The sequence below is a fragment of the Prunus persica genome, chromosome G4 (assembly GCF_000346465.2).
Source record: "Prunus persica cultivar Lovell chromosome G4, Prunus_persica_NCBIv2, whole genome shotgun sequence".
In the NCBI taxonomy this organism is placed as follows: domain Eukaryota; kingdom Viridiplantae; phylum Streptophyta; class Magnoliopsida; order Rosales; family Rosaceae; genus Prunus; species Prunus persica.
The window spans coordinates 22,875,537-22,900,564 of NC_034012.1; the positions used below are offsets into that span (position 1 = coordinate 22,875,537).

General features: G+C 36.4%; 4 protein-coding genes and 1 pseudogene across 6 annotated transcripts; 4 read left to right on the plus strand and 1 right to left on the minus strand.

The window, feature by feature from the left end:
• LOC18779988 (zinc finger protein 5) lies at positions 854 to 1,667 on the plus strand. Its single transcript, XM_020562915.1, has one exon. It carries the CDS (start codon positions 910 to 912, stop codon positions 1,339 to 1,341), a length of 432 nt encoding a protein of 143 aa, XP_020418504.1. The 5' UTR covers positions 854 to 909; the 3' UTR covers positions 1,342 to 1,667.
• On the plus strand, positions 5,298 to 6,588 carry LOC109948735 (annotated as a pseudogene).
• LOC18779193 (N-acetylglucosaminyl-phosphatidylinositol biosynthetic protein gpi1) lies at positions 6,890 to 13,928 on the plus strand. 3 transcript variants are annotated; one of them, XM_020563058.1, is made up of 9 exons: positions 6,890 to 7,391; positions 7,585 to 7,905; positions 8,021 to 8,161; positions 8,248 to 8,351; positions 8,444 to 8,665; positions 9,231 to 9,725; positions 11,053 to 11,468; positions 11,926 to 12,019; positions 12,098 to 13,928. In XM_020563058.1, exons 1-9 carry the CDS (start codon positions 7,218 to 7,220, stop codon positions 12,207 to 12,209), a joined length of 2,079 nt encoding a protein of 692 aa, XP_020418647.1. In that variant the 5' UTR covers positions 6,890 to 7,217; the 3' UTR covers positions 12,210 to 13,928. The 3 variants fall into 3 exon arrangements, with proteins under 3 accessions (XP_020418647.1, XP_020418648.1, XP_020418649.1); XM_020563059.1 differs by having other exon boundaries at positions 7,606 to 7,905; XM_020563060.1 differs by lacking the exon at positions 6,890 to 7,391 and having other exon boundaries at positions 7,648 to 7,909.
• On the minus strand, positions 12,801 to 13,694 carry LOC18779556. Its single transcript, XM_007213350.2, has 2 exons — positions 13,448 to 13,694; positions 12,801 to 13,318 (listed from the first exon to the last, which is right to left on the minus strand). The coding sequence occupies exons 1-2, from the start codon at positions 13,692 to 13,694 to the stop codon at positions 12,801 to 12,803; spliced, it is 765 nt and encodes a 254-aa protein (XP_007213412.2).
• On the plus strand, positions 15,684 to 20,275 carry LOC18780160 (farnesylcysteine lyase). The gene is made up of 5 exons (XM_020562716.1): positions 15,684 to 16,613; positions 16,714 to 16,887; positions 17,794 to 18,153; positions 18,249 to 18,424; positions 19,705 to 20,275. The coding sequence occupies exons 1-5, from the start codon at positions 16,056 to 16,058 to the stop codon at positions 19,967 to 19,969; spliced, it is 1,533 nt and encodes a 510-aa protein (XP_020418305.1). The 5' UTR covers positions 15,684 to 16,055; the 3' UTR covers positions 19,970 to 20,275.

The following is a 25,028-nucleotide window of genomic DNA, read 5'->3' on the forward strand; positions in this document are numbered from 1 at the left end:
TCTGTGAAAAACCCTGCTTCCTGTTCAGCATCTAACCGATGTCAGACCTACTTTACTAAAAAGTGAAACTTATGCTATATTGAGGACTAGTATGGCTATTACCTCGGTGTTGACCATTTCTTCAGGTGGAACTGGTCGTGTGTAAGTGTAGCACAGGGAATCTTGAGACTTATGTTTCAGTATAATTGTTGATCCATGTTCCAGGAAATTCAACGTATGAATGGAGTTAGAGGCAATGTTATCTGCCGAAAGGTTAGAACTTTTACTAAATTGGTCGAAGGTTGAAAATTTGTGGGAAATGTTCCAATTATAAGGTAGACTCTACCAAAATTTTGGCAGAAGTCGAAGCCTTTATCAGTTTAAATTAAGGCTAAAGTACTTTTTAGTAAAGTGGGTCCGACATCAGTCAGAAGTCGGATGGGTAACAAGGTTCGTCATAGATTTCAAGGGGGGTATTCGAGGTAAGTCTTATCAAAAAGAGTATTGGTGAGGTACAGGAAAACGACTATCAACATATTAGATAAATTTGGATTAACAAGCTAGAAGGATTTAGGTGGGATTAGCTTGGTGAAATCGGTGTCCTAGTGCTTTATCATCCTTGGTTTCATCTGTTATATTGTTTACTTAGGGGGATGTATTCAATTGGGATTTTAAAAGACTATTTAGTGATTAAAAAAAAAAAAAGTCTAGTGGGATTAAGTAGAATGTAATGACTTATAAGATTTTCTTTATTGATTTTTTATAATCAAGATTTTTTAGTTATGTATTTTAAAAGATTTATATAAATATTTATAAGATTTGAAAGGACCACATGGATTTAACGGATTATGAGTTTAAAAAAATCCAATGGCTTAGAATATACCACATCAACTAAATTAGTTTTGGTTCTATTTTTTTTTGAAACTGTTAATGCTAACTGCAATTCTGCTAGTAACCCCTATCATTTCCCAACTGCTGCAGCAAAGCCTCTTTGAGGCATTTCATCGAACAGATGGTCTGACACTGTTTAACCCACATCTATCTACTGGATCTTGCGTTGAGAAGAAGCTTAGGCTTTTTGGGTTTGAGCTGAGCCCAAGCAAGAGTGAGGACAGCTCCATCAAAGGCTCTGTAGAAGGAGATGACAGTGTAAATTCATCGAACTCCGTTTTGTATGGAAGGGAGGTTCATATGAATAAACCTGCCAGCAATAAGAAGAGCTCAACTAGTGAAGCAGATGACAAGAAGTTTGAGTGCCAATATGGCTTCAAGGAATTTGCAAACTCAAAGGCATTGGGAGGTTGTCAGAATGCGCACAAGAAGGAGAGGATGAAGAAGAAGAGTTCAGACCACAAGTCTTAAGGGTTCATATCAAAATCCCACAAGGGTTTGTTGTATACCTCTGAGAGGAATTGAACAAAGCACAGCCCACTGAATTGGTCTCCAGTATTCCTCTAAGAGCTTGCCCACAGGGTAAAGTATAAAAATTGTAAAGTTAAGGCCAGCATAAGCCATGGTTATGTAGAGGGCTAAGCATACCTGGGGATCGCCGTAGAGGAAAAACAATTCTAGAAAGAAAAAAAAATCTCACGAGAAAAATCTCATGGGTTGGGGTGGGATTTAAGATAGGGTTTGGTATTTATACCTTTCACTAAAAAGTCCCACACAACCTTCGAAATTAGAAAGTTTTTAAATACCATAAGACTTTTTGTTACTTGTTTAAAGTCTTGATTGAATACCATGTGATTTTGACACCCTCTTTTAAAAATCCTAATAATCTTAATGGAATACCATAAGACTTATTTAGATTATTTAAAAGTCTTAGTAGAATACCACTAGACTTTTTTTTATCCCAAAGTATTTTTTAAAAAATCTCAATTAAATACGGATCTGGATCCTCTGTTTTGATTTTTTCTACCATAATCTGCTTTACTTTTGTTCTCCGTATTCCATCTCATTAAAATTTAATCTAAGGAATATAAATTGGACACATTGACTGTAAAATAAAAACCCAATTTACTCATAATTAAAAATTATTAAAAAATCATAACTTGACTAACACCTAAAACTTAAAGTCTGTGGAAGTTTTTTTCCCCCTTCTTCCTCCTCTGCACCTCACCCCCAAAATCTTATCGCTCATCTCTGTTCTTCTTCTACAAAAAGTAAAATCGGTGGAAGTTAAACACATATACATATTATTGAAAGGAAAAAAAAAAAGCTTGGGCTATCTTGCAACTCATAAACAACATGAGCAAACCAATACCTTTTTAGCTTTAACTTGCATAACTCACATCAATTCATTCCAAATTACAGCACTGGTAAATGCTAAATAATTCAGCAAATTAGGTGATGTGGGATATGATGACTGTATCCAATGTAATTAACTTCTCTCAAATGTACAATTATCGGCAGCACATGCTCCATTTCCTTGCTGAGAAATCACAACCCCCAAACCAGATGAGATTCAAATTCCAAACTTTAGTTTCTCTTATGGAATTTCTCAACATCCAAACATGGCATTTGAATGAGGAACAAAATGCGAAAAGTGGAATTGTCTCTCTTCATCATTTGTGGGCAAAAATTCCCTTCTTTTAATTTGAAAACGTAGAGTTTGCTACTTCTATATTTTCTTTACATGATTTATGCTCTTTCTCACTCCAAGTTTTCTATTATTTGGGTAAACTTAATGATTTAATTTCCTATGCCCTTGGAGCTAGTTTCTTATTCGATGTGTTATAGGATTCTTGTTATGTTCATACTCTTCTTGGTAAGAATGTTTTTGTGTTCTAAGATTGGAGAAATTAAAGATTTTGGGGGTGGGGGCAGACGTGCGGAGGAGGAAGAAGGGAAAAAAAAAATTCCTGAGACGTTAAGTTAAGGTGTTAGTCAAGTTAGGATTTTTTAATCATTTTTAATTAGGAGTAAATTGGGTTTTTATTTTACAATCGATGTGTTCAATTTTTATCCCTTAGATTAAATTTTAATGAGGTGGCATACGGAGAACAAAAGTAAAGCAGATCATGGCAGAGAAAATCCGGGTCCATTAAATACACCCCCCTTATTCTTAATTTGCTTGTTTATTTAGATTTCTATCATCATAATCATTTTATTATTTAATTCAAATATAATTAGGAATAAATTACTCTAGTACTTAATAGATTAACTAAATCCCTGTCAGAATGATACTCTACTTACTACTATATTAATTGGAGCATATTGTCCTCTTGCAATTACTCACTTCATTCTACATATTGTTTAACAGTTGCGAAAGCTAACCTATATGTTTTTAGGATTCAGCTAATTTCTTATGGTTTAGGATTAGGTTAAGGGCCAGCTCCAAAGGATGAGAGTTAAACCCTAAACCCTAAGCTCTAGAGGTTACACACACAAAAGTAAGCAACCCTTAAATTCTACTAAAGAAATATAGACACATCTAAATAGTCAATAAAAGAGATATGTTATTACGAGTTAAAACTTAAAACTTAACATCTAAAATAAGGATTATAGGCCCTAATGTGATAAACCTTTTTTTTTTTTTTTTTTTTAAATACAAGCTATAGTCTAACTAAAAGGACATGGGGCTTTCTCTCTCCACACACATACTACCAAGGTTCCATGGGGTTTGAACCCGAGACCACTCGTCTGGAAGTCAAGACCCTTTTTCCACTAGACTAGATCCCATTGACGATCAACCCTTAAACCTTTCAAAAATATTATAAATATTGCGTGATAGAAACCAAAGATAGCTTATTTTTAGGATCCGTCTAATCACTTACAGTTTAGCTCAAAAGAAATGACGATACTCCTAAAATAATTAGCTCTAACCCTAAAACCGTATTGAATAACAATAAACATTGTGTGAGCAATGTTGGCTTAGTTATAGTTACAATTAATTATAAGTAAATTTAGGTTTTACCCATAAAAAAACTTTCACTTTTGGAAAAAGCCAAAGCTTTTTAAAAAAAGACAGAATAACCTCTCAACTTTTAAACCAAAGACATGCAAATGTAAAGGATTTCTTAGGAAATCAAAAAATAAATAAGGGCAATTTTGTCCATTTTTGCTTCTTTTAAAAATTTTCTCTCTCCTTTGGGCTTTTCCAAAGTCTCCTTTATAATTATATCGATGTACTAAACTCTACTCTTTTAGGAGAAAATAATGAATTAAAAAATTAATTATGATAGGAAATACAACTATTAACAAAACTAAGAAGCGAGAAATTTTTTTTTTAAGATATAAAGATACTATTGAAATGCCGAAGGGATCTAGCCCAATGAAAAAGAGCATTGACTAGCAGAGTAATTGTCTCAGGTTTGAACTCTCACGACACCCTAGTAGTATATGTGTGAAAAATCCCTCCTCTCCATTGTAGTTTAGACTATCGCTTATATTTATTTTTATTTTAAAAAGATACATTTGAAAAAAAAAATTAATTATATGCTAAACTTGAACTTTTAGTTCTTTTCATAATAAAGACTTAATTTATTGAGTAATTATTTTTTACTTGGAACGATAAATCATGAGAAGGAAAACTTGATTTACTTTGAAATATAAATAAAGGAAAAGAGAGTGATTTACTGCTTATTATTAAAACCACAATCACAATTGGACATGGGAAGATGCATTAGGGTTCAATTTGTTGAGGATTGCAACGATTTTGGGATAAAAGCTGGTGGAAATACAAATTGCATAAAATTACCATTTTGCGCTTTGTTTTAAGAGAAAATGTAACAAATTATGACGACTGAACCAAAGTTTTCACCAGACCGTCTTTGTTAGTAGTGCCATCCTCCCCAGACCCATCGGTGGATAAATCCCATCCTCATGACAAGAGGTGTACACGTTAGCTAGGAGGACTACAAGAGCCAATATTCGAGTTGGATGACCAAATATGTTCAGGACTTGCTCCTAAAACCTCTATGGGATGCATTTAAAATGACCATTTTGCCCTTAAATTCTTAAAAAATGTAACAGATATGACAACATGAATAATGGTGCTAACGAAAATAGAGTTGGGGGACTACAACACCCATTTTCCGAATCCAATGACCAAATGCAAATCGGAAGAAGTTCATGAACTATTGCTCTTAAAATCCCTATATAAGATATAAGGGTTTTTAACTGTAGAGGTCCCTAAACTTTACCCCGAGTTGCAATTGGGTCCCCGAACTATTTTTTGAGGCAATTAGGTCATCCAACTCTCTCTTGAGTCCTTCTGTCAATTTGGCCATTACTTTAAGGGCTAAAACTGTCCATTTTATTAAAATATTTTAAATTTTAAAAATTGAAAAGATAAACTGAAGAAACTGAAAAAAATAAATAAATAAATAAATAAACTTAAAAATAAAAAATCCAAATCCAAATCCCTGTCTCCCTTAACTCTCCCTCTCTGTTTCCCCCTCTCTCACGCAGCCCATTCCCCTTCCTCCTTAGCCCACCCCCTTAAAACCCAGATCCCAACCCAACCTGCAACCCACCCCCCATCTCCCAACCAGCATAACCTAGAACCCACGTGCAACCCATCCCCTCAACCTCTACTCCTCCGCTACCGCCGTAACAGTGGCGTCAGAATGAACGCCACCACAGCCGCCAGCTATGCCACGGGGTTGGTTGACGTGGCCAAATCCAACAACACCTTCAAAACCACCGCCATAGGCATGGAGAAGATCGAGAAGTTCTTCGTCAAGCCGTCGATCTTCGACTTCTTCATCAAACCCGTATTTTGTGGTTTCTCAATTTTTTGCTCTTTAACTCTTTATTTGTTTTCAATTTCACATCACTGTTTTAGAATTTTTTTTCACTCCTTCAACTCATCCTATTGGGTCCTTTGGTGTCCTGCATTTATATTCTTTACATTCCTTCAAAAAAAATTCTGCCATTTGTTGCAAAATGCTCCTTGTCATATTTGTCCTTCAACATTCTGCATCATGAAGCTTGACTTGACATTCAGAATAATAAGGTATAAAAACTTACCCAATGGTAAAGCTGTAAATTATCTTTCTGAGCAGAACTTGTAAAAGGAAGCCACTGCCAAGTGATCTAAAAGCCATCAACCTCGACAAGAAGCACAAGGTCTTCAACGAAATCGCCAAGTCCTCCACCCTCCAGCCCTACACCGTCAATTTCCTCAACATTCTCGTCGGTGAATTTAGAGTTACAACAAAATCACGGACACGGAGCTGGCCATCGTGAGCTCGGTGGTGAAGCTGGAGTCGCAGCACTTGGCTTAGATAGCGAAGCAGGTGCAGAAGCTGACAGGGGCGAAGAATGCGAGGATCAAGACGGTGATTGATCCAAGCTTGGTGGCTGGGTTCACTGTGAAATATGGCAACTTTGGGTTGAAGCTACGTGAAGAAGCAGCTTGAGGAGATTGCGCTTTCCCTCTCTCTCTGTGCCCCAAATTGGATTTTGTCTCAAAACGACGAAAACTCCAATATACCCCTCAGAACAAGAACACATGTTATTCACACGGCCAAACTCGACGGATTCTGTTACGGCAGGACTCAATTGGAACTACTTGTCGAGTTAAAGGTTGTAATTGCCTCAAAAAAGAAAAATTCACAAACTCAATTGCAATTGAGGGCAAAGTTTAAGGACGTCTACAGTTAAAAACCCAAAGATATAAATAAATAATTTTTTAATTAAAAATGAAATTTTAAGCGAGCAGGTCCAACGGTCGTAGATCCGTCCAGCTTGAAAATTCGTGCTGTGCTTAATTTGGCCCGTCCAAAATCGAGTAATAGTTTGCTGAACCTCCTTTAAATGGGCCGGGCTCGCGCCATATTCAAATCGGCCGGCCCATTGTACACAACTCTTGTTACGCGCAATAATTTTTTAAAAAAAATATACTAAGCATGACCCAACTTCGTTAAAAGGTCGAGATTTATAACTTTAAAAACGAGCCGTGCGGATGAGTTTTATAGGAAATTAGCTGAAAAACCAAGTGAGGATTAGCGAATAACATAATTCAGGGGTCGTTTATATAGGACCCGTTCAAGACGCTGAAAATCGGAGCCAGAGGAATCATGCATGGCGATTTCGCTTCCCTTCCCTCCCTCTCCATCTCTGAACAATAGCTAGCGAGAACCCTAACCCCAATCTCTCAAGCTGGTTCAGAAGGGGGATCTGAACCAAAAGCAAATTTTGGAATGAGAAGCAAAATTTCGATAAAACTTTTGAAGTTGGGATAAAATGGAGACTGTAAGTTGAGCCACTGATTAGCAATCATATTCACAAGGATGGGAAGGAGGTGTAGGGTTTGGTGGCCAAAGCAACTCTCATTGAGCACACCATCATCCTGCTCCAATTTCTTGCTGGGTTGGTTCATTTCGTCGTCTTCGTCTTCTCTTGACGTTGTCGTAGCTTTTGCCTGCACTGAACAAGCGCTTTCTGATAAAAAATTATGCATTCAGGTATATAATGTTATTCGGTAATGAATGCTAATCAGATTTCAATCACTTTTAACTGCAATTTAGTTGGGTAGGTTTCAATTTGTTTCTTTATCATTGTACTTAGTGATTTTGGCATGCATTCATTTGTTGCTTATTTTGTATGGTTTGGGAAATTGCTTTATTGAAATTGTATGTGTTTTTCTTCTCACCAAAGAAAAGTATTTATTATTTTCAGGGAATCCTTCATGACACAAATGGAAGGATGCCTGTGTTGCTCCAGGATAAGTCAATGTTGTGTATAGTGGGTCAATTTTTTAAAGTTCACTCAAAAGAAGATCAATATCATTCTTCTTGTTGTGGGTGCCACACTCTCAATGGATCACTAGAACAATGTAGGCAAACTTTTGTAGAAAGCAATTATTGGATCCAGATGCTATGTGATCCTCAAGAACAAGTTGGAACAGAAATTAGTTGGATTCCTAAACTGCATCACATCCACTGGAATGGGCAATTGGTGTTTCCATGTGATATCCACGTATGTAAGTCATGAATGCTTCAATGGCATGCGTTGGGCTTAATTTAATTTTTATTTTTAAGCGTGACATCTGTTTTGATTGATTAAAATCTTGTCTTTTCTTGATCAAATGTAGTTAATATTCTACGAGACCCCAGCCTATGGTGCTCACCATTTCTCATTACATCCTTGGAATTCATTTGATCAAGTGAATGCTCCTGAGAGAAAACCCAAGTGGGTTGATGAACTTCACCAGAAGCAGCCACTCCTTGACTTGGTAAGAGTTTTTGAGAATTTTTTGGGCATCAATACTTACCTTTGTTGTTAATTTTGCAATACGACTATGATATTGTTTACATGCAGGATACGGTCATTCTGGCAATCAATAGCTCCGCTGCTGCTGACAAAGTTTTCGAAAGATGCATGGGTCCCAAGAAATCTACTGTGCGCTTTTCCACAGTTTACATGTATTTTCTTCACACATTTGTCCTCCCCACTTCCTTTGCTTTCGATGTCCTGCTTTGCTCTGTATTCAAATGGACTTTGTGTGGCATTTCAGGTTTCTTGCCTTCACATGGCAACTATTTGCTGTGTCTGTGGCTTCATTGTCCATGTTATTCTATGTCATTGTTCAGTTTCTCTATAGGCTTCTGAAGTATGCATCAGATTCATGGGTATACATCATATCAGTAAAGGTATTCAGCAGTTCAAGGATAAATATCAGAATCCGTTGTTCTCAGATCTTGTATTGGCCAATCTTTCTTCAAGATAATGGCACAAGGTAATATGAAATTCTATGTTGAACACTGGAAATTTATCTGACCGATGAGTTGTGTTTAAAATGCCATTCCATATAGCATTCTAATTATTGATGACATTTACAAATGCAAATACAGAAATCTATGTTGAATACAGTTGAGTTGTCTAACTGATAAGTTGGGTTTCAAATGCCATTTCATTTAGCATTCTATGTTGAATACTGGGAAGTTATCTGACTCATAAGTTGGTTTTCAAATGCCATCAGTTTTCACACCATTTTGATTTATGAGGAAGTTTTCTCTGTAAACGTATGCATGTTAATAAAGTGTTAACGTTTTCTGATCTGTACTTTTGTAGGCTGGGTTTGCTTGACTACCATGATTGGCATTCACCTGATCTCTTTCTTTTCGTCCTTGTCTGCATTGCCTTATATTTGACCCCAATTGACAGTTATCATGATTGTGTTTCATCTTGCGTATATTTATTTCTTTTGTTGTATCATCATTTTTTCTTTTTTGGTATTGAACTCTTACTTCTTTCATGAACAAACTGCAAATTTTTTCATCATCTTCTTCTTTATTTCAAAGGTCACTATCAAGTGTTGAATATGCGGAGAAAGCCGCATTGCATAAGCATTCCATGTGGTCAAGTTTAGCTGTTGATGTACTTCTGGGAAACTTGTTCGGTTTGGCACTGCTGTATCATGCAGAATCTGCTTGCATGTGGGTCCTGAAATTTGCCAGTGACATTACAAATGAGTTATTGCGCTCAGGTTGTGTGTGGTTAATGGGAGTCCCCGCAGGTTTTAAGTTAAACACGGAATTGGCAGGAGTTCTTGGGATGATTTCACTAACTGCTATCCAGATTTGGTCTACCATTTGGATCTTTTTGGGGTTTCACTTCATTTATTTCATTAGAGGACTTGCTATATCAGGAATCATTTTTGGGGTGACTGTACCTGCTGCTTTGATAAAAGACTTGATTGCACTAGCAACATTACATGTGTCCACTCTTCACTGGTTGATATCACTTTTATACTCGACTCAGATACAGGCATTGGCAGCTTTGTGGCGCCTTTTCAGGTATTACTCTCGGATTTCTTGTTCTTGCTTTTTCAGTCTTTAAAACTTCTACATATGGCCAACCAAAAGCAAATGTGTTTGGTAATCCTATGAATGTGATAGGGTCATTTTTCTAACCGGCCTATTCTCTATCCCTTAATGCTTATTCAGCACCTGTTGGTTTGGTTGTTATGTATTTAATACATATTATGCGGTCAAATCACACGTTAAGTTGATGTAGTTTAGTCTGTTTTCTACTTAATTATCTGTAGTTAAAAAAATTTCAATTGTACCCCTATAGTTGATAACAATTACAATCAAGGACAAAACATCAATTGCGTCTAATGAATTGATGGAGTGGCAACCTGGAAACATAGGTATGTCTGAAGACATCTACGACCACATGTCTGTTAAATTATTAGACTGAGTTGATGTTTTGTCCTCAGTTGCAAATGAACCAAAATACAGGGGTACAATTGGAAAAATTTAGGTGTACAGGATATAGGGACTACATGTGTAATTTGATCTAGTTCTGCCAGTAGCCAATATTCCATTAAGGAGGCAAGTCCATCCATGATTGCTGTTATTGTGCAACTTTCCTCTTTGGTTTGACACTGACTTTTTCTTTATTTCTCAAGCTTGTTGGGACTATGATTTTGTTTTTGCATTTTATTGTATAATTATAGTAGTTTATAAATTTTAATGCCCATAATTTAATAGATATTTGAAACATATAAGTGTGCCTTGAAGCATTGAGATGCTTGGGTTATATGTGCTGGGACAAAGTTTACCATAGTGCTACCAGTTGAATCAGTCCCACGACTTGTGACTTTTAAGTTTTTTATGTTTGTTAACTACTTCGTATGGTCTTTGTGTTCTTTACACTGTCTGTAATTTATACATATCCATCTAAGAACTAGTGTGCACTCAAAACTTCAGGCACTTTATTAATCTCACCTCTTGAGTCCCATAGCAGAATCATGTTTGTGTAAGTTGTACACCAACCGACCAAAAAAAGAAAGTAAATAAATGTACACTTGTACGCCATGCAAGACATGCTTGCCTATACAGTAGTGGAGATAATTTTGTCTCGAATTGGTTGATGCAAATTGCTGTTTTCTGAGAAAATCTTCTTTTCTTGTGCATGCGGCTACAATTCAATACCCTTTAGAATTATTCAATGGAATTTTCAAGGCATTTATTTTTTCTTTTCTTGAATGGCAAACTCCGATCAGAATTTTGATTATATATAATTGGGGAAGGTGCAAGTAAAATTTGTCCTTTATCCATGATTGTTTTTCTATTTTATAACATCTAATTGCTTGTGTACTTGCCAAATGCTTTCCAGGGGTCGAAAGTGGAATCCTCTTCGTCAGAGATTAGATAGCTATGACTATACTGTCAAGCAACACATCGTTGGATCTCTTCTGTTCACACCACTCCTGCTTCTATTACCGACAACTTCTGTTTTCTATATTTTCTTTACCATTATGAATACAACCATCAGCCTTATCTATATACTGATTGAAATCACTATATCTGTTATTCATGCCACACCTTACATCAAAATTTTCCTTTGGTTGGTCATGCCAAAAAGATTTCCCTCTGGGATATGGTTTGAAATTGTATCTGTTTGGAGTGATTGCATTTATTCACATAAGGATATTAGTTCACCAGCAGATAAATTGCAGAGTGAAAAGGGCCTAACTGGAGAGAAAGCTTCTGTTGTGGTTTCATTTCTTCATAGCAACTTCTTGACTGTAGGTGAGAGCTCGATTCTTTTATTTAGTGAATTAGTGCTGTTTCATTGGATTGCATCTGAATTCTGAAAGCATCATATGTCAACTACTTGGGCTTGGATTTTGAAATAATTCACCATTTTTCAGTCTATCAGGAGTCAGGACCATGTAACATTAATAGCTTTGGCTTTAAAACTTTGATAATTTTGAGTGTAAAGTTGTGAGGCTCTGTTTACGTGTGTGCGGATGTGCTGTAGCATTGATCTTTGATAATTTCAATGGTTAAAAGGAGTAGTCCAGCTAGCTCCAAATGCAAGTTATATGCTGATTTTGTTTTAAAAGCTTTAAGGTAACTCATATGCATACGCATGCATATTCATGATAATAGCTGAAAGATGCATCTCTACTGTTGAAGTGGTGAAGTACTTATTTATGTCTGGTATTTGTTCTGCCAACTGTTATTAATGGGGCATGCATATCAGGACAAATAGTCATGCCTCACTACAACAAGATTCTTTCTGGGAAACCTCGGACATTGGTTGCTACAGCAGCTTATGGAGTCCTTACTGGCAGACGGTGAATTGAAATTTGAATATAGTTTTGATGGTTATTTTGTGGATATTTCAATTTTTTAACTTTTAAAATTGGTTTCAGGATTCCATCTACAATTGGGACTGATCTTCCAATATTTCCATGGATGCTAATCTCCTACAAAGAGTATTGGCGGCTTTGCCACGATTCAATTCTTGCATGCTACAGAAGATGACCAGAGATTTTTAAAAAAATTTATATATGTTTTTTTTTCACAACTAATTGCATTCTTCATTTAACCTAGCTAGCGATTCTCTCTCTCTCTCTCTCTCTCTCTCTCTCTCTCTCTCTCTCTCTCATGTAACCACTCTTGCTGCCCTTTGATTGCTTTTAGGACCGTTCAGGCTACACACCTGATTCAATTTTGGAGGATTTGTAGGATGGGTTTTATGTAAAGAAAAAGTAGGTTCTTTTTTCAGCTTACTAAACTTAGTTTAAGTGTTAAATCTAGAATGTCTGCTTGAATTGTTGTTAGCTACTTATTACAGCTGCCCTCAGTTAAAGCCTACCCGACCTCTATTACCTGCGTTGCTTAGAAACATGAGAATGAATTCTAGAGCAAACATGTTTGGATTTAAACTAGCTCTATTATAATTTTCAACTCAGGTTAATTCTAGCAATGCACAGCAAAGAAGATATAACAAATCAGGTACTTAGAATTAACCAAGAAACAAGTTTACCAACAAAAGATGAACTGCTATAATAATTTTACAAGCTGCTAAATTCAGAAACCAAGTTGACCAACAATTTAGAAAGCAAAACGGAATCACCAACTCTGGTGAATTGGGGAGATTTGACAGAATCTTGGGTGGATCCAAATCCCTTTAAAATCAGGGCTCTTGGTCTTGGATGAGGAAATTGAAACGTCCCTTCCCATCCCCAGCTGCTGCTTCACATTCTTTTTGTCCAAATAACCCATTTCCTCTCTCAATGATACAATTTCATCTTCAGCTGGTGCTGGTGCTGATGCTGGTGCTGGTGCTGGTGCTGGTGCCGGTGCCGGTGCCGAAACAGGAATAATGGAAAAGCACTGGCACTGTAGCTTGCCGGCAGCAGTGACAACGACCTGGATCAACCTGTCTCCTCCGCAGGCGAAAAAATAGAATTCTCCATTGTGAAAAGCACCACATTCAATTCTGTTAACTGGACATGGGGTGAAATTGCGCTTGTGTCGGATCCATTCATTGGCTCCGCGATGAAGAACATTCAGCTCCAGTTTTAAATCATTGATACGGCTAATGACAAAAACAATGCAATCTTGACAAGTGGGAGGGGATGAAAATGCTGCAACATGCTCACATAGTTGTGAGGCTGGCAACTTTGGAAGGTTGATTTTCGCACGAGAGAAGGGGCAAAAGAAGATTCATTGGTTTGATGCAAGGCAAGTTGCTCCTTTTAGTTCTGGAATATTACTGATGGTGTACTTTTTACCACTTTCACATATTAGCAACTGGCATTGATCAGAATGTTCCTCGTACAGTAAAAACCAGGGTTCATATGAAGATTCATTCTGAGCTGAAGCTGTTGAAGAAGCAGAGTTCCAAGCCTTGCAGACACTGCGGAAACTCAGAAGATCGATTAGGCTTAGACCATCTGCTATTTTTGACAACAGTTCAGGAGGAAGAAGATCGGACAAGGGCGGCGGGGGACGGCTTTCCATGCACACTTTTTTCCTCATTTGCTCCTCAGAAGATCACCTTTGGCGCTGCGTATCAAAATGGAACGAAAAACACAGATGGAGGCAAGGCAACCACATATTACTATTCATATATGCCAAACAACAATATCTCATGCATTTATATTAGATGAACATATGACATTACATATGTCTTCTTTCATGGATTATCCTTGTAAAAGCTGGACAAATTGAAAACTTTAAGGCATCTAGTTGCAGACGAATACGGTGCTTCAAGAAAAAGACTAAAATAACAACCATCTAATTGAGTGATCAAATAGTTTTGCATTTAGGTGATTTTTTTGTAGAGATGATGTTTGAGAGCATATCTAAAAACTAACGGTTCAAATCATTGAAATATAATGCGTGGTGGTCAAGATCCATCAATTGAAGCTCACTATATATATACATACATATAACAATGATCATGGAAAGTTTGGAAAGAGAAAAAGAAAACCCAACAACAATAAATCAACAGCTTCCAAACTCTATGTTTTGACACACAAAAAATAAAAAAATAAAAAGAAGAAGCAAGAGATGGATGAAATATACTAACACCAGAACTAGTTGAACAAAAGTGGAGTCACCGGAACGGCACAGAGCAAATTTTGTGCTCATTTCGAAGGAAAACGTTGTATATATTTCTGCCTCTAAGAGCTTCTGTTAAGAGTGTTTTGTATGAAAAATGAAAATATTTATAAGTATTGTTTACGGTTTAACATGAAATATTCATAGAACTGGGTGTTCTAATTTCAGTAAATCACAATAGCCGACCCAAAATATAAATAAGGATTAACCATATTTTACTCCAATATGAAATCCTAAATTTGATCAAATTACTCACTCTGTCAATTATATCATTTGATTTTCTATTAAATTGATAACTTTAATTTTATTGCCTGCGTAATTTGACAACAATACCCTAACCCACAACTTCGCCGTTTGATTTTCTATTAAATTGATTACCTCACTTTTAATACTATAAATAAATAGATTTTTTCTATTTAAATCCCACACTTCTCTTTATTCACCCAAATACTTAAATTATTAAGCTCTTAAGTTTTATTATTGTGTAAAAAGACAAAAAAGTCATCCAACTTAATACTTAACCCTAGTACATCTATACACATACATACCTCACACCCCACCACTCTTCATAGTTTTAGGAGAAGGAAAATGCTAGGAAGACCAACTTTAGATACCAACTTATATACCATCTCTCTAATAAAAGTGGAGTCCACCAATAAACTCATCTACACCCTATTATCATATTACTCTTCCCTTTTAAACAAGTAGAACGTTGAAGAGCCTACCTCTTTAAAAGCTGCGTTGTGAAAACATTAAAGAGAATGAGAAGAATATGAGAGAATTGAAGAAATGTTATAAATCTAGAGGAAATTGTAGAGAGGGAATTGAGATATAGAGAAAGTATAGAAACTGATCTCTTCATTGAATGTTTGTTCTCAGTCAATTACAATGAAGGGAGGAAGTCCACTTATAGGCAAAGTTTCTTGGCTTCCCGTGAATGTGTAATGATGCCTTCCCACAGTACTTTAATCATGATGTTCTTCAATCAATTAGGTAGTGGGCTCTACCATTTTGGGATCCATCCTTGACTTTACAACAAGAAAAAGATTTTGTTTTTTATTTCAGTTTCTTGCTAAATCAATCAATTACCAGCCTACACGATTCTTATGTATTATTATATTGTAATCTTCTCGACTAAGCAATCTAACTAACTCAACAAATCATGACATGACACTTGTCATCTTATAATAGGTACAAGTGCCTTTATATCCTATCACGTGGGAGCTGGATAGAGCGAGAAGAAAATTATGACTTCTAATGATTTTTTATTTGTTTGTAAATGAATAGTATGAAATGATTGCCGCTATGGATCCAGTTAAAGGATTGAAACTGATTTGGAGGATTGTGGATGACTGCATTGTTCATAATATGCCTCCGGAACCTTGTGCTAGCAAATTATGTTCAAACTATTATGTCTTAATTTTTCGTAATATATTATCTACTTTTTGAGATGCTTAACTTTATTTTTAGGAGATCCGTTCATTAAGCTCTCTGTTCTTCCTCCATCTAGCCTGTAGAAGAATAAAATAAATATCCAAAGTTAAAAAATTGTCTTTTTACACAATAATAAATATAAATATGATCCACTGGTAGAAGCCTTGGAGTATTTGTATTCGTGTCTTTTTTAAAGTTTTTATTCCCCAGTCAACATAGTAGTCGCATCCCTCACCCATTAACAACAGAATTACAAGTTAGAACGAAGCAGAACAAATTTAATTAAACTTGGTTCACTGCACAATTCTCAAAAGAAAGAAAAACATGTTGTTGGCATTGGCAATGGCATCATCAGCTTCCACAATCAGACTCAGTAGTAGGAGCTTAATATTCTCACTCTTCTTCCTCCTCCCACTGTTGATTTCAAATGCAAATGCAAATGGCGACGCAGGCTCTGCTGTTTCTATTTGCATCGTCGGCAGCGGCATCGGTGGGTCCTCTGTGGCCCACTTCCTCCGCCGCTACTCTCCCCCTAATCTCGACTTCACCATTCGGATCTTCGAGCGAAACGGCGTCGTTGGGGGTCGCATGGCCACTGTCAACGTCTCCGGCCACACCTTCGAGGCCGGCGCCTCCGTTCTCCACCCGAGGAACTTGCACGCCTTGAACTACACGAAGCTCCTCAACCTCACCATCAACACCCCTTCCGATTCCGAGTCCTCTTCTGGTTTTGCAATTTGGGATGGCCATAAGTTTGTATTCAAGACTCTCAGCTTCAAATCCAAGCTTCCCTTTGCTCAGAAGATTGTTTCTCTTGCTAATTCACTCATCATGCTCCTCAGATATGGCTTCTCCCTTGTCAGGATGGAGAGATTTGTTGAGGTTATCTCCCTTTCTTTTCTTTTCTTTTCTTTTCTTTTTTCCTTTTTATTATTCTATTTTATGTGGGCTTTAGCTTTTGGTTGTGATTTTTCTGGTGCAGAGTGCTGTGAATAACTTCTGCAAGTATTATCAAGGCCTTGAGACAAGACCTGTTTTTGAGACAGTGGATGAGATGCTTCAATGGGCTGGTTTGTATAATCTCACCACAAGGACTTTGGCTATGGAATTGGCTGATGCTGGCTTGTCTCCCTTATTGATACAAGAGCTTGTCACTGTAAGAACCTTCCCGCTACAACAATTTTCGAGGGTGTTTGCTATTCCTTAGTTTTCTTTTTCTTTTTTCGTTATATGTGAAAAATATGGTATATTTCTTTGTGCATAACAATTCTCACTAGTTTCACTTCAGTTAGATTGTTAAGAAGAATGCAGTTTGGATTATGTTGTGAAGTGAATCTAACCTGACAAAAAATTATATTTGAATACACATGTTGTATTTCTCTATAAAGCATAGAGGATTTTGAAGTTTCAACTCATTGTTTCAGTGTTTTATAAACTGTATCATCATGCATGGGATTGCTAAATTTGCAGCACGTGCGTATTAGAATTGTGAAACTTGGTTTGATGATTTAAGATGATATCCTTTTGGATTTCGGTTCTTACTAGGAAAGGATATAATTTTGCAAGACAGGGGATTCAGTACAATGAATGGATGTATAACCTCAAACAAAAACACGAGCATATGGGACCCATCTTACCGTCTTTTGTTGGCCTAGCTTCACGTTTGAAAAGTACTTTATTTGATTTTGATTTTGCTTTTCTCGTTTGTGTATTACATATTTTCTCCTCAACAAGGATTAGATACAAGCTCATTTACATATTATTGGACGTAGGCCATGTCATTCATTTCCCTTATGTAAAAGTGCTATTTCAGTTCTTGTATGTTTAGGTTTTCTTAGCATACAGGGCTTCTATTTTTTCTGGTTTCCTTTCAGTCAGTGTAAATGGAAACAAAAGCATGTTTCATAGGTCTGGGGAGAGGTTCCACTTCATTTCAACTTAAGGAAAACTCTTGGTTTGTTGAAATGTTGATACTTTGAACTATGAAATTGGCTTACAAGTGCAGTGGTGTTTGAGGTTTTCGAGATTTCATTAGAAGTTAGTTCTCTGCTGAATTCTGCAGGTCATCACAAGAATCAATTATGGCCAAAGTGTCAATATGAGTGGACTTGCTGGTGCAGTTTCATTGGCAGGATCTGGCGGAGGATTGTGGTCTATTAAAGGAGGGAACTGGCAGATGGCTGCCGGATTGATTGATCGTTCAGAGGTTGACTTGCACCTTCATGAAGAGATAGAATCTATCTCTTCAAAGGGAGAATATTATGAACTTAATTCCACCCAGAGAAACAGTTATACATGTGATGTTGCAGTGGTTGCTACACCTTTAGATGAGTTGAGTGTTCAGTTTACTCCTCCAATCTCAATCCCTAAGAGAGAGTTGCAACACACACATGCAACTTTTGTTAGGGGCCTCTTAAATCCTGTAAGTAACCCAGCAATGCTAAATATCATGTGTGACTTCTTTTCTTTTTTATTCAATTAGGTTTTGGGGTTTAATTTGTATGTTTTTTGGGCAAGGTATATTTTGGCCTGAATTCTGTGGCAGAAATCCCAGAACTGGTTGGCACAATTGAGGATCCTGATCTTCCATTCTCAAGTATCTCAGTTCTGAAGCAACATAATGAGAATGATTTCACTTACAAGATATTCTCTCGTAAACCAATGGCGGATGCAACTCTTGATAGTATCTTCAGGTAACAATCTAAGTTATAGTCATCACTCATTTGCATTATACAGGAAAAGAGAATAGGACAACCCTCAGAGTGTGATCAGTTTTTTCTCGTCCCCAATTGTCAAATGTCAATAATGTTAACCTTGAATGCTTAACATTGTTTCACTGTAAATCTTCCACCGGACATCATTATATATAGTGGACTTGAGAAAATCTTGAAAGTTTGAACCCAGGTTCAACCATTGAAAGGAATTAAAACTGAATAACCTTAGACATGCCTTGTTTGTGCTAAAAAGTTCTGGAAACTGACCAAAAAATCCTTGTTAAAGAATACATTTTGTGTATGTATTTCACAGGGTTCGTAGTTTTTAAATCCACCCATTGACTGCAATCATCATGATCCTATCAAATTGTACAAAACTCATTAAAACCATCCATCATCACGGTAGTCCATTGATCTGTCCAATTAGGCATGGCCTGACCAATTGATAGATAGGCCTCTTTGACAGTTGACATAGATGCACGTCAACAATGTTGATTCCAGCGATGTGTTAACTCAAATTTCTCTCTTAATCTTTCCTTCATAGCAGTTCTCTCTCTCTCTCTCTCTCTCTCTCTCTCTAAATGTTGATTCCAGGGATGTGTTAACTCACACTTTGTTATGATTTCCTGTAATGTCTGTAATCATGGCTTGTTGACCTACTAAAATCTTAGTTGAAAATATCTCCAAATGCATATCCTGGTTGATCTCACGAATTTGGTCGTAGAATATTGTTTTAGTTTCTGTATGTCATTGTAAATGGAAAAATAACATTTGAGTAACTTGTCTGCACTCTGCATTGTCACATGCTACACTTGTGTTCAGCTAACAATTTCAAAAATTCAGGGTCGCCATTGTTGAAAGTGAGCCTAGGTTTAAAAAAACTCAGGATGCCTGTTGAACAAAAATATTTATGGTCGTCTAGAGCACTAAGTAGTTTCAAAAGTCGGTTTATGCAAATCTTACCCAGACAACAACTTTGAAACTTTTGGTGTAAATGCGGGTCCACAGATATAGTAGGTAACTTATGTAGTTTTCAACAGAGGCATTTTGGTAATTTAATATTTATTTTTGGGTTTGCTTGGATGAGTAGACTGCCTGCCTGACTGTTCCCTAATAACAAAATCCAATAGGTGGAAGTGGTACCCATTTATTTGCCAATCATGAACTGGTGGGATCTTTATCTGGTTTATTAGACCCCATGGGCAGGTTTAATTTTAATCATTTGAATACTGATTATCGTTTGCTTTTGCAACTACTAGTGTGCGGACGGAGACAATTCGAATAAATTGGGGTGCATACCCCCATTACACTGCTCCTGAAGTGTTTGCACCATTTATTTTGGATGGTCAGCATTTGTACTATGTAAATGCTTTTGAGAATGCAGCAAGTACAATGGAGACGAGCGCTACCGCAGCTGAGAATGTTGCAAGACTCATCCTGTCAAGATTTTTCACCAGTGGACCTATAAAGTTGGCAAACTTGAGCTCCAGCACCGATGGAGGGGTTCGCCATGTAGATCTGTGAATTGTGTTTGTGGTCTCTAATCATTAGTTACAATTGTAATTAAGATTAGGTAACACATGTAAAATGTTGTAATTCCTTGCAAAAAGCGAACCAACTCAAAGAATGAACGGTTATGGATTGATTAATTTGTAAGCTTTCATTACAGAATGTGACTTGAAATGCCTCTAGAAATGGCATTACATTCACACGTAACAATTTGTTGAACAGATTCAGCATAAGTTAGGCCAAAATAATAAGTTTGAACAATTTGTTGATACTATTTTGATTTTTGATGATGAAAATAAGATTTGTTCAGATTTGCAATAACAATTTACTTAGATTTCTCAGAGAGTCCAGGAAGATATAAGGTTTATATAGAATTAGTTGGTACTTTTTTTCTTTTGAATTATAACCACTACAAATTGGCCACTAATTGCAGGTCGTATAGATAAGAAAATAGGGCAGCCAACGTGAGGGAGGGGCTTTTCCTGTGTTCAAAGCCAATGAAAAATTCAGCGGTACTAGAAGAACTTATGTGTTCGAATCCTCCATCCCTCAACGCGTAGCATATGAATTGCCATTTATTCCAAGTCGTCCTGATGAATCAAAAACTCTTCCTTTTTTTTTTTTTTTTTCCTATTGAATTTATCTATAACATTAGCAACAATAACATAATTAACCTCAAGTCTTGTTTTTCCATAGGTCAAAATGTGTCAAAAAATAAACTGCTCAACTTTAAACTGTTCTATTCTTCAATGTGAACATTATATTTTTCAGCAATTAGTTCTTTTTGGGCATGTTTGGTAGGGCTCACTAGATAGGACTGTGCTAAATTGGACATGAAGCCCATATTTGGTTAGAAAGGAGACTAATTTAAATGAGATTATATAGCCCAATAGTAAAAAATACCCCTCACTCGTTCTCCTTATACAGAGACACTGAAAATGGGTTCGCAAAATAAGCTTTCGCTATATTGAACACGCCTCTCGATGTGGTTCGCGACTCCGCCTCTGCGACTCCACCTCTCCTTCGTTCAACATCGACTCATCTTCTTCAAATCTTGGCCCAAGCAAGTTTTTCTGATCTTTCTCTTTGGAACCTCTCTTATTCCTTCTTCCACCTCTTTGAATTTTGCAATTGTCCTCAACAATTTTGACCTGAAGCTCTAAATCTCTCCTTCCTTTTCTTTGTTATTTTCCTCTTCTCTTCTCTAATTTTCATATAATCCATATCTACTGTAGCGATATATATATATATATATATACTTGATGTTAATTGGCCATTAATTTGTAATTAGGTATTTAAGAAAACCTAGAAATTCATAAGTAGACTAGACTTTTAGCATGAATCTTGAGTTTATTGAACTTACTGGTTCATGTGGGATGATGCATCCTTGTGGTTTCAGTTTTTCTTGGTTGGTGATTTAGTGCTAAAAGATTACACATAGGAATATTTGTAGTTTTGGAGTTCGCCATTTTTTTTTCTTGGTTAATTTTTTTAATTTCGATGCCATTTAATCTAAATTAAAAGGACAAATAAATATAAATACTCCTAGGCGTGGAAAAATAAATACAAATACTCCTAGGCTTATACCAGTGGATATGTTTTGATATTTATTTATATTTTGGGTGGGCTATTGTGATTTACTGAAGTTAAAACACCTAGTTCTGTTTGAATATTTATGAAGGGTGGCTTCAGTTCGGCAACCGAATCTAGGTAGGGAAGCCGACTACTGAATTGGAGAGAAGCGGATTGCCTAAATAGAGACCGGTGTCAAGACCACAATTCTCGGTTTGCCAAAATTCACTTTGACAGAGACTTTCGATTGAATCCGTTCGGCCCTAATATGTACCGACCCTTTGCAAACATGGTTATTGGCCTAATTTTGAGTAATTTTTAAGTGGGCCTAGTTTTTCTGAATCCAGTTGGGCTTGTTCTCGGCAGTTCCATTGAATTTAAATATGAGATGGATATTTAAACAACTGAGCAATCCTAAACAACTTAGGTCATCTCCAGCCATATGGCTAAATGTAGTCCAAAGCTATAAATTTAGCCATCCATAATATTAATTTTTTAAAGAATAGTGTAGGATTAAATTTTTCCATCTCCAGACATGTAGAACTATATTTTAGGGCCCTTTATGTTATTATTTTGAAAAAAACTATGGTACAACACTCATACATTCCACAACTATGTATTGCTTAATTTAATTAAACTACTATTTAGAGACAATATTCCTTATATGACAAGTGTACGTTGATAAGCATTTAACAAGATTTCTGATAAGATTTTGTGTTCATGTGGCACGTCTTATCCTAAAGGAATCTTAATAATTTTTCGAATATAATTTTCGAGTGACACGTGTCGGTCCGGGAGCAACTGTCTAGATTTCCGATTAGATTTTTGTCGACGTGGCACCTCTTATCTTCATCTTCAAATGTCAATAAATGGAGTGTTTAAGATTTAATATCTCACAACTTCATCTCCTTCCTTTGTAAATAGAAGGATTGATGATGCCCTTGTGTATTTTTGTGAAATGCGTTCCCAAAACCCAATGCTTTTTTGGTTAGTACCCACAACACTATCTTCGGAGACTTTTATGAAAGCCTTGCAAAGATGTTCATCTTCCACTCGTGACCAATTTCATCCCTTCAAAGTCCAGGATATTTTTCAAACAATATGAATAACAAAATAAGTAAAGAAAATAAATTTGTAAGAAATGTGGAATGAAATGAGTGGAAAATTTTTGAAGAAATTTTGAGGTATTTATAGACATATTTTAGTTTTTAAATTTTTTTAAAAAAATAATAATAATAAAGCCAACAAAGGCAATTTTAAAAAAATTAAAAAATAGGCTGCGTTTCAATGGTTCAATGGTTTTGACCTCCAACGGTCATAATCAATTTATATATTTTAAACAAAATGTTATAAAACTAGGGGGAATTGTAGAGAGCAATAAGAGGAAGAGAAAGACAAAGAATTTGTTCTATGAACTTGTTGTCTTCATCTTTGATAAGTACCTATTTATAGGCTTACAACCATAGGAAATTAACCCACTAAATATAAATTAATGGCTACTAATTACTATACTAATAACATATGTTACAAAACAACAAAAGGTGGAGATAATGGATATAATGGTAGTTGTTGAAGGAAAATGTAATCCTCCTAATATAATTTCACCACCACTAATTAAATAAAGGGGTTTTATTATTTTAGGTTCGACCCATTCGAGACGCAAGTCTCTTAATTACAATCCCTTGCTTCAAGGGAACACCCTTTGATTCCATCATAAAGAAACAGAACGTGTGTGTTTGATTTTGCAACTGCTCCCAAGTCCAACCTCAGGATGCCTACGTATCCCTTGTGGGAATCAAGCCACTCGTAGTTCAAAGAATCGTAATGAATAAATGACTCATTGCGAGGGAAATTTGATTTGAATTGTATTGAGAACTGTTTGAGTGAATTTAGCTGAATAAACCAGGGATTCGATATGGAATTGCATTTGGGATGGTTGCATCTAGATTGAATCTCTAGATTGCCTAAGTGTGGCCCACTAATTGAGAATTTCTGTTTGAGAGACTTGGATTTAATCTCATTAGAGTTTTCATGGGTAGATGACCCATGGAAAATTGGATGGTTTTGTACCACTTTCGTTGTTGTCAATGTCCAAGAAAAATAATGAGTAATTTTAATTATCCCATTAATTTTTCCTAAACATTGACAATTGCGTTTGGGAAAGTGTTTTGGCAAAATTTGGTTAAGATAAACCAGATATTTAAATTTGATTGCGGTTGCGTCTATTGGGATGTTAGACTGCCTACGTACCCTTGACGGGATCAAACCGACGTAGTTCCAAATTTTGGAAGTTAATGGGTAACTGTGGCCCACTAATTGAGAATTTGTGTCTTTGGGACAATTTGGAGATTTTCATAGGTAGATGACCTATGGGAAAAATTGGAAATTAATGGATAAGTGTGGCCCACTAATTAAGAATTTGTGTTTGAGATATTTGAATTTAATCTCATTTGGAATTTGCATGGGTAGATGACCCATGAGAAAATTGAATGGTTTTGTACCACTTTTCTGGTTGTCAATGTCCAAGAAAAATAATGAGTAATTTTGATTATCCCATTAATTTTCCCAAAAAAATTGACAATTGCACTTGTATCCATGCATGATTTGGAGGATTTGAGATTAATGGGCTTTTGTGGTTGACAAGCCTGTTAATCCATATTGATGCTCCTTTGGTATCTTTTGAGAGTGAGCTCAATGCTCGTAGCACGAGCAATCATTTTTTTGGAATGGAGTCATCGACACAGTATGATTGAGTCGCTTGGCACTCCTTTCTGAATAGCTTCTTTGCCACAGTGGTTGATTCCCACATTTCTTAGTGTGGCTTTTGAAGTGGTTTTGTACCCCTTGACATTTGGTGTGGTTTTGTGCCACTTGAGTCTTCACTTGACGATTTGAGAATTAATGGGCATTTTTGGAATTTAAGCCCATAATCCATCATTTGCGGACTTGAGACTTTGTGTTTTGGGCTCTTAGACTTGTTGCATAACCTTTGTGACTTTGTACAACAAACCCATGAAGCCCACCTCAATTGATTTAGCAGTACCTGATTGACTCAGCTTTGAATTTGAGCGGAACTACCCTATCGCAAACGGACTTATGGAGATCCTTATAGGAGTGAAGCCTTAGTGTTTTGCTTTCCCGAACCTGTCTTGAGTAAGTAGGCCTGTGAAGCTTTGAGCCGTGAAGCCGTGAACTTGTCTCGAACTTGTCTTGAGTAAATATGGAGCCGTGAAGTTCTAAGACTCCACCCTCTTGTTTATTTCTTGCATGCAAAATGAGAACAAAACAATATTGCTGCTTTCTTGTTTTGGTCTTTCACGTGGTGGCATCTCCTCCACAACAATATTATTTCCTTCCTTTTGTTTTCTTTCTTTTTGCTTTGGTGCAGCCTTATTGTCACTGAATTTGCTGACCACTTTGTTGGTAGAGACCCAATTGTTGACCTCTTAAACATCAACGAGTCGGCACGTCTCATGTCTTGGAGCCCTTTAACAACTCATGA

Bases quoted from the DNA above. Each gene is read 5' to 3' on its own strand.
- LOC18779556 (XM_007213350.2), bottom strand. From the start codon at position 13,694: ATGGAAAGCCGTCCCCCGCCGCCCTTGTCCGATCTTCTTCCTCCTGAA. The intron at 13,319-13,447 runs GTAATATTCCAG...AGCATGTTGCAG, and splicing joins TGGTAAAAAGTACACCATCA to CATTTTCATCCCCTCCCACT.
- LOC18779193 (XM_020563058.1), top strand. From the start codon at position 7,218: ATGGGAAGGAGGTGTAGGGTTTGGTGGCCAAAGCAACTCTCATTGAGC. The intron at 8,162-8,247 runs GTAAGAGTTTTT...GTTTACATGCAG, and splicing joins AGCAGCCACTCCTTGACTTG to GATACGGTCATTCTGGCAAT. The intron at 9,726-11,052 runs GTATTACTCTCG...AATGCTTTCCAG, and splicing joins GCTTTGTGGCGCCTTTTCAG to GGGTCGAAAGTGGAATCCTC.
- LOC18779988 (XM_020562915.1), top strand. From the start codon at position 910: ATGCTAACTGCAATTCTGCTAGTAACCCCTATCATTTCCCAACTGCTG.
- LOC18780160 (XM_020562716.1), top strand. From the start codon at position 16,056: ATGTTGTTGGCATTGGCAATGGCATCATCAGCTTCCACAATCAGACTC. The intron at 16,888-17,793 runs GTAAGAACCTTC...TGAATTCTGCAG, and splicing joins TGATACAAGAGCTTGTCACT to GTCATCACAAGAATCAATTA. The intron at 18,425-19,704 runs GTAACAATCTAA...TGCAACTACTAG, and splicing joins ACTCTTGATAGTATCTTCAG to TGTGCGGACGGAGACAATTC.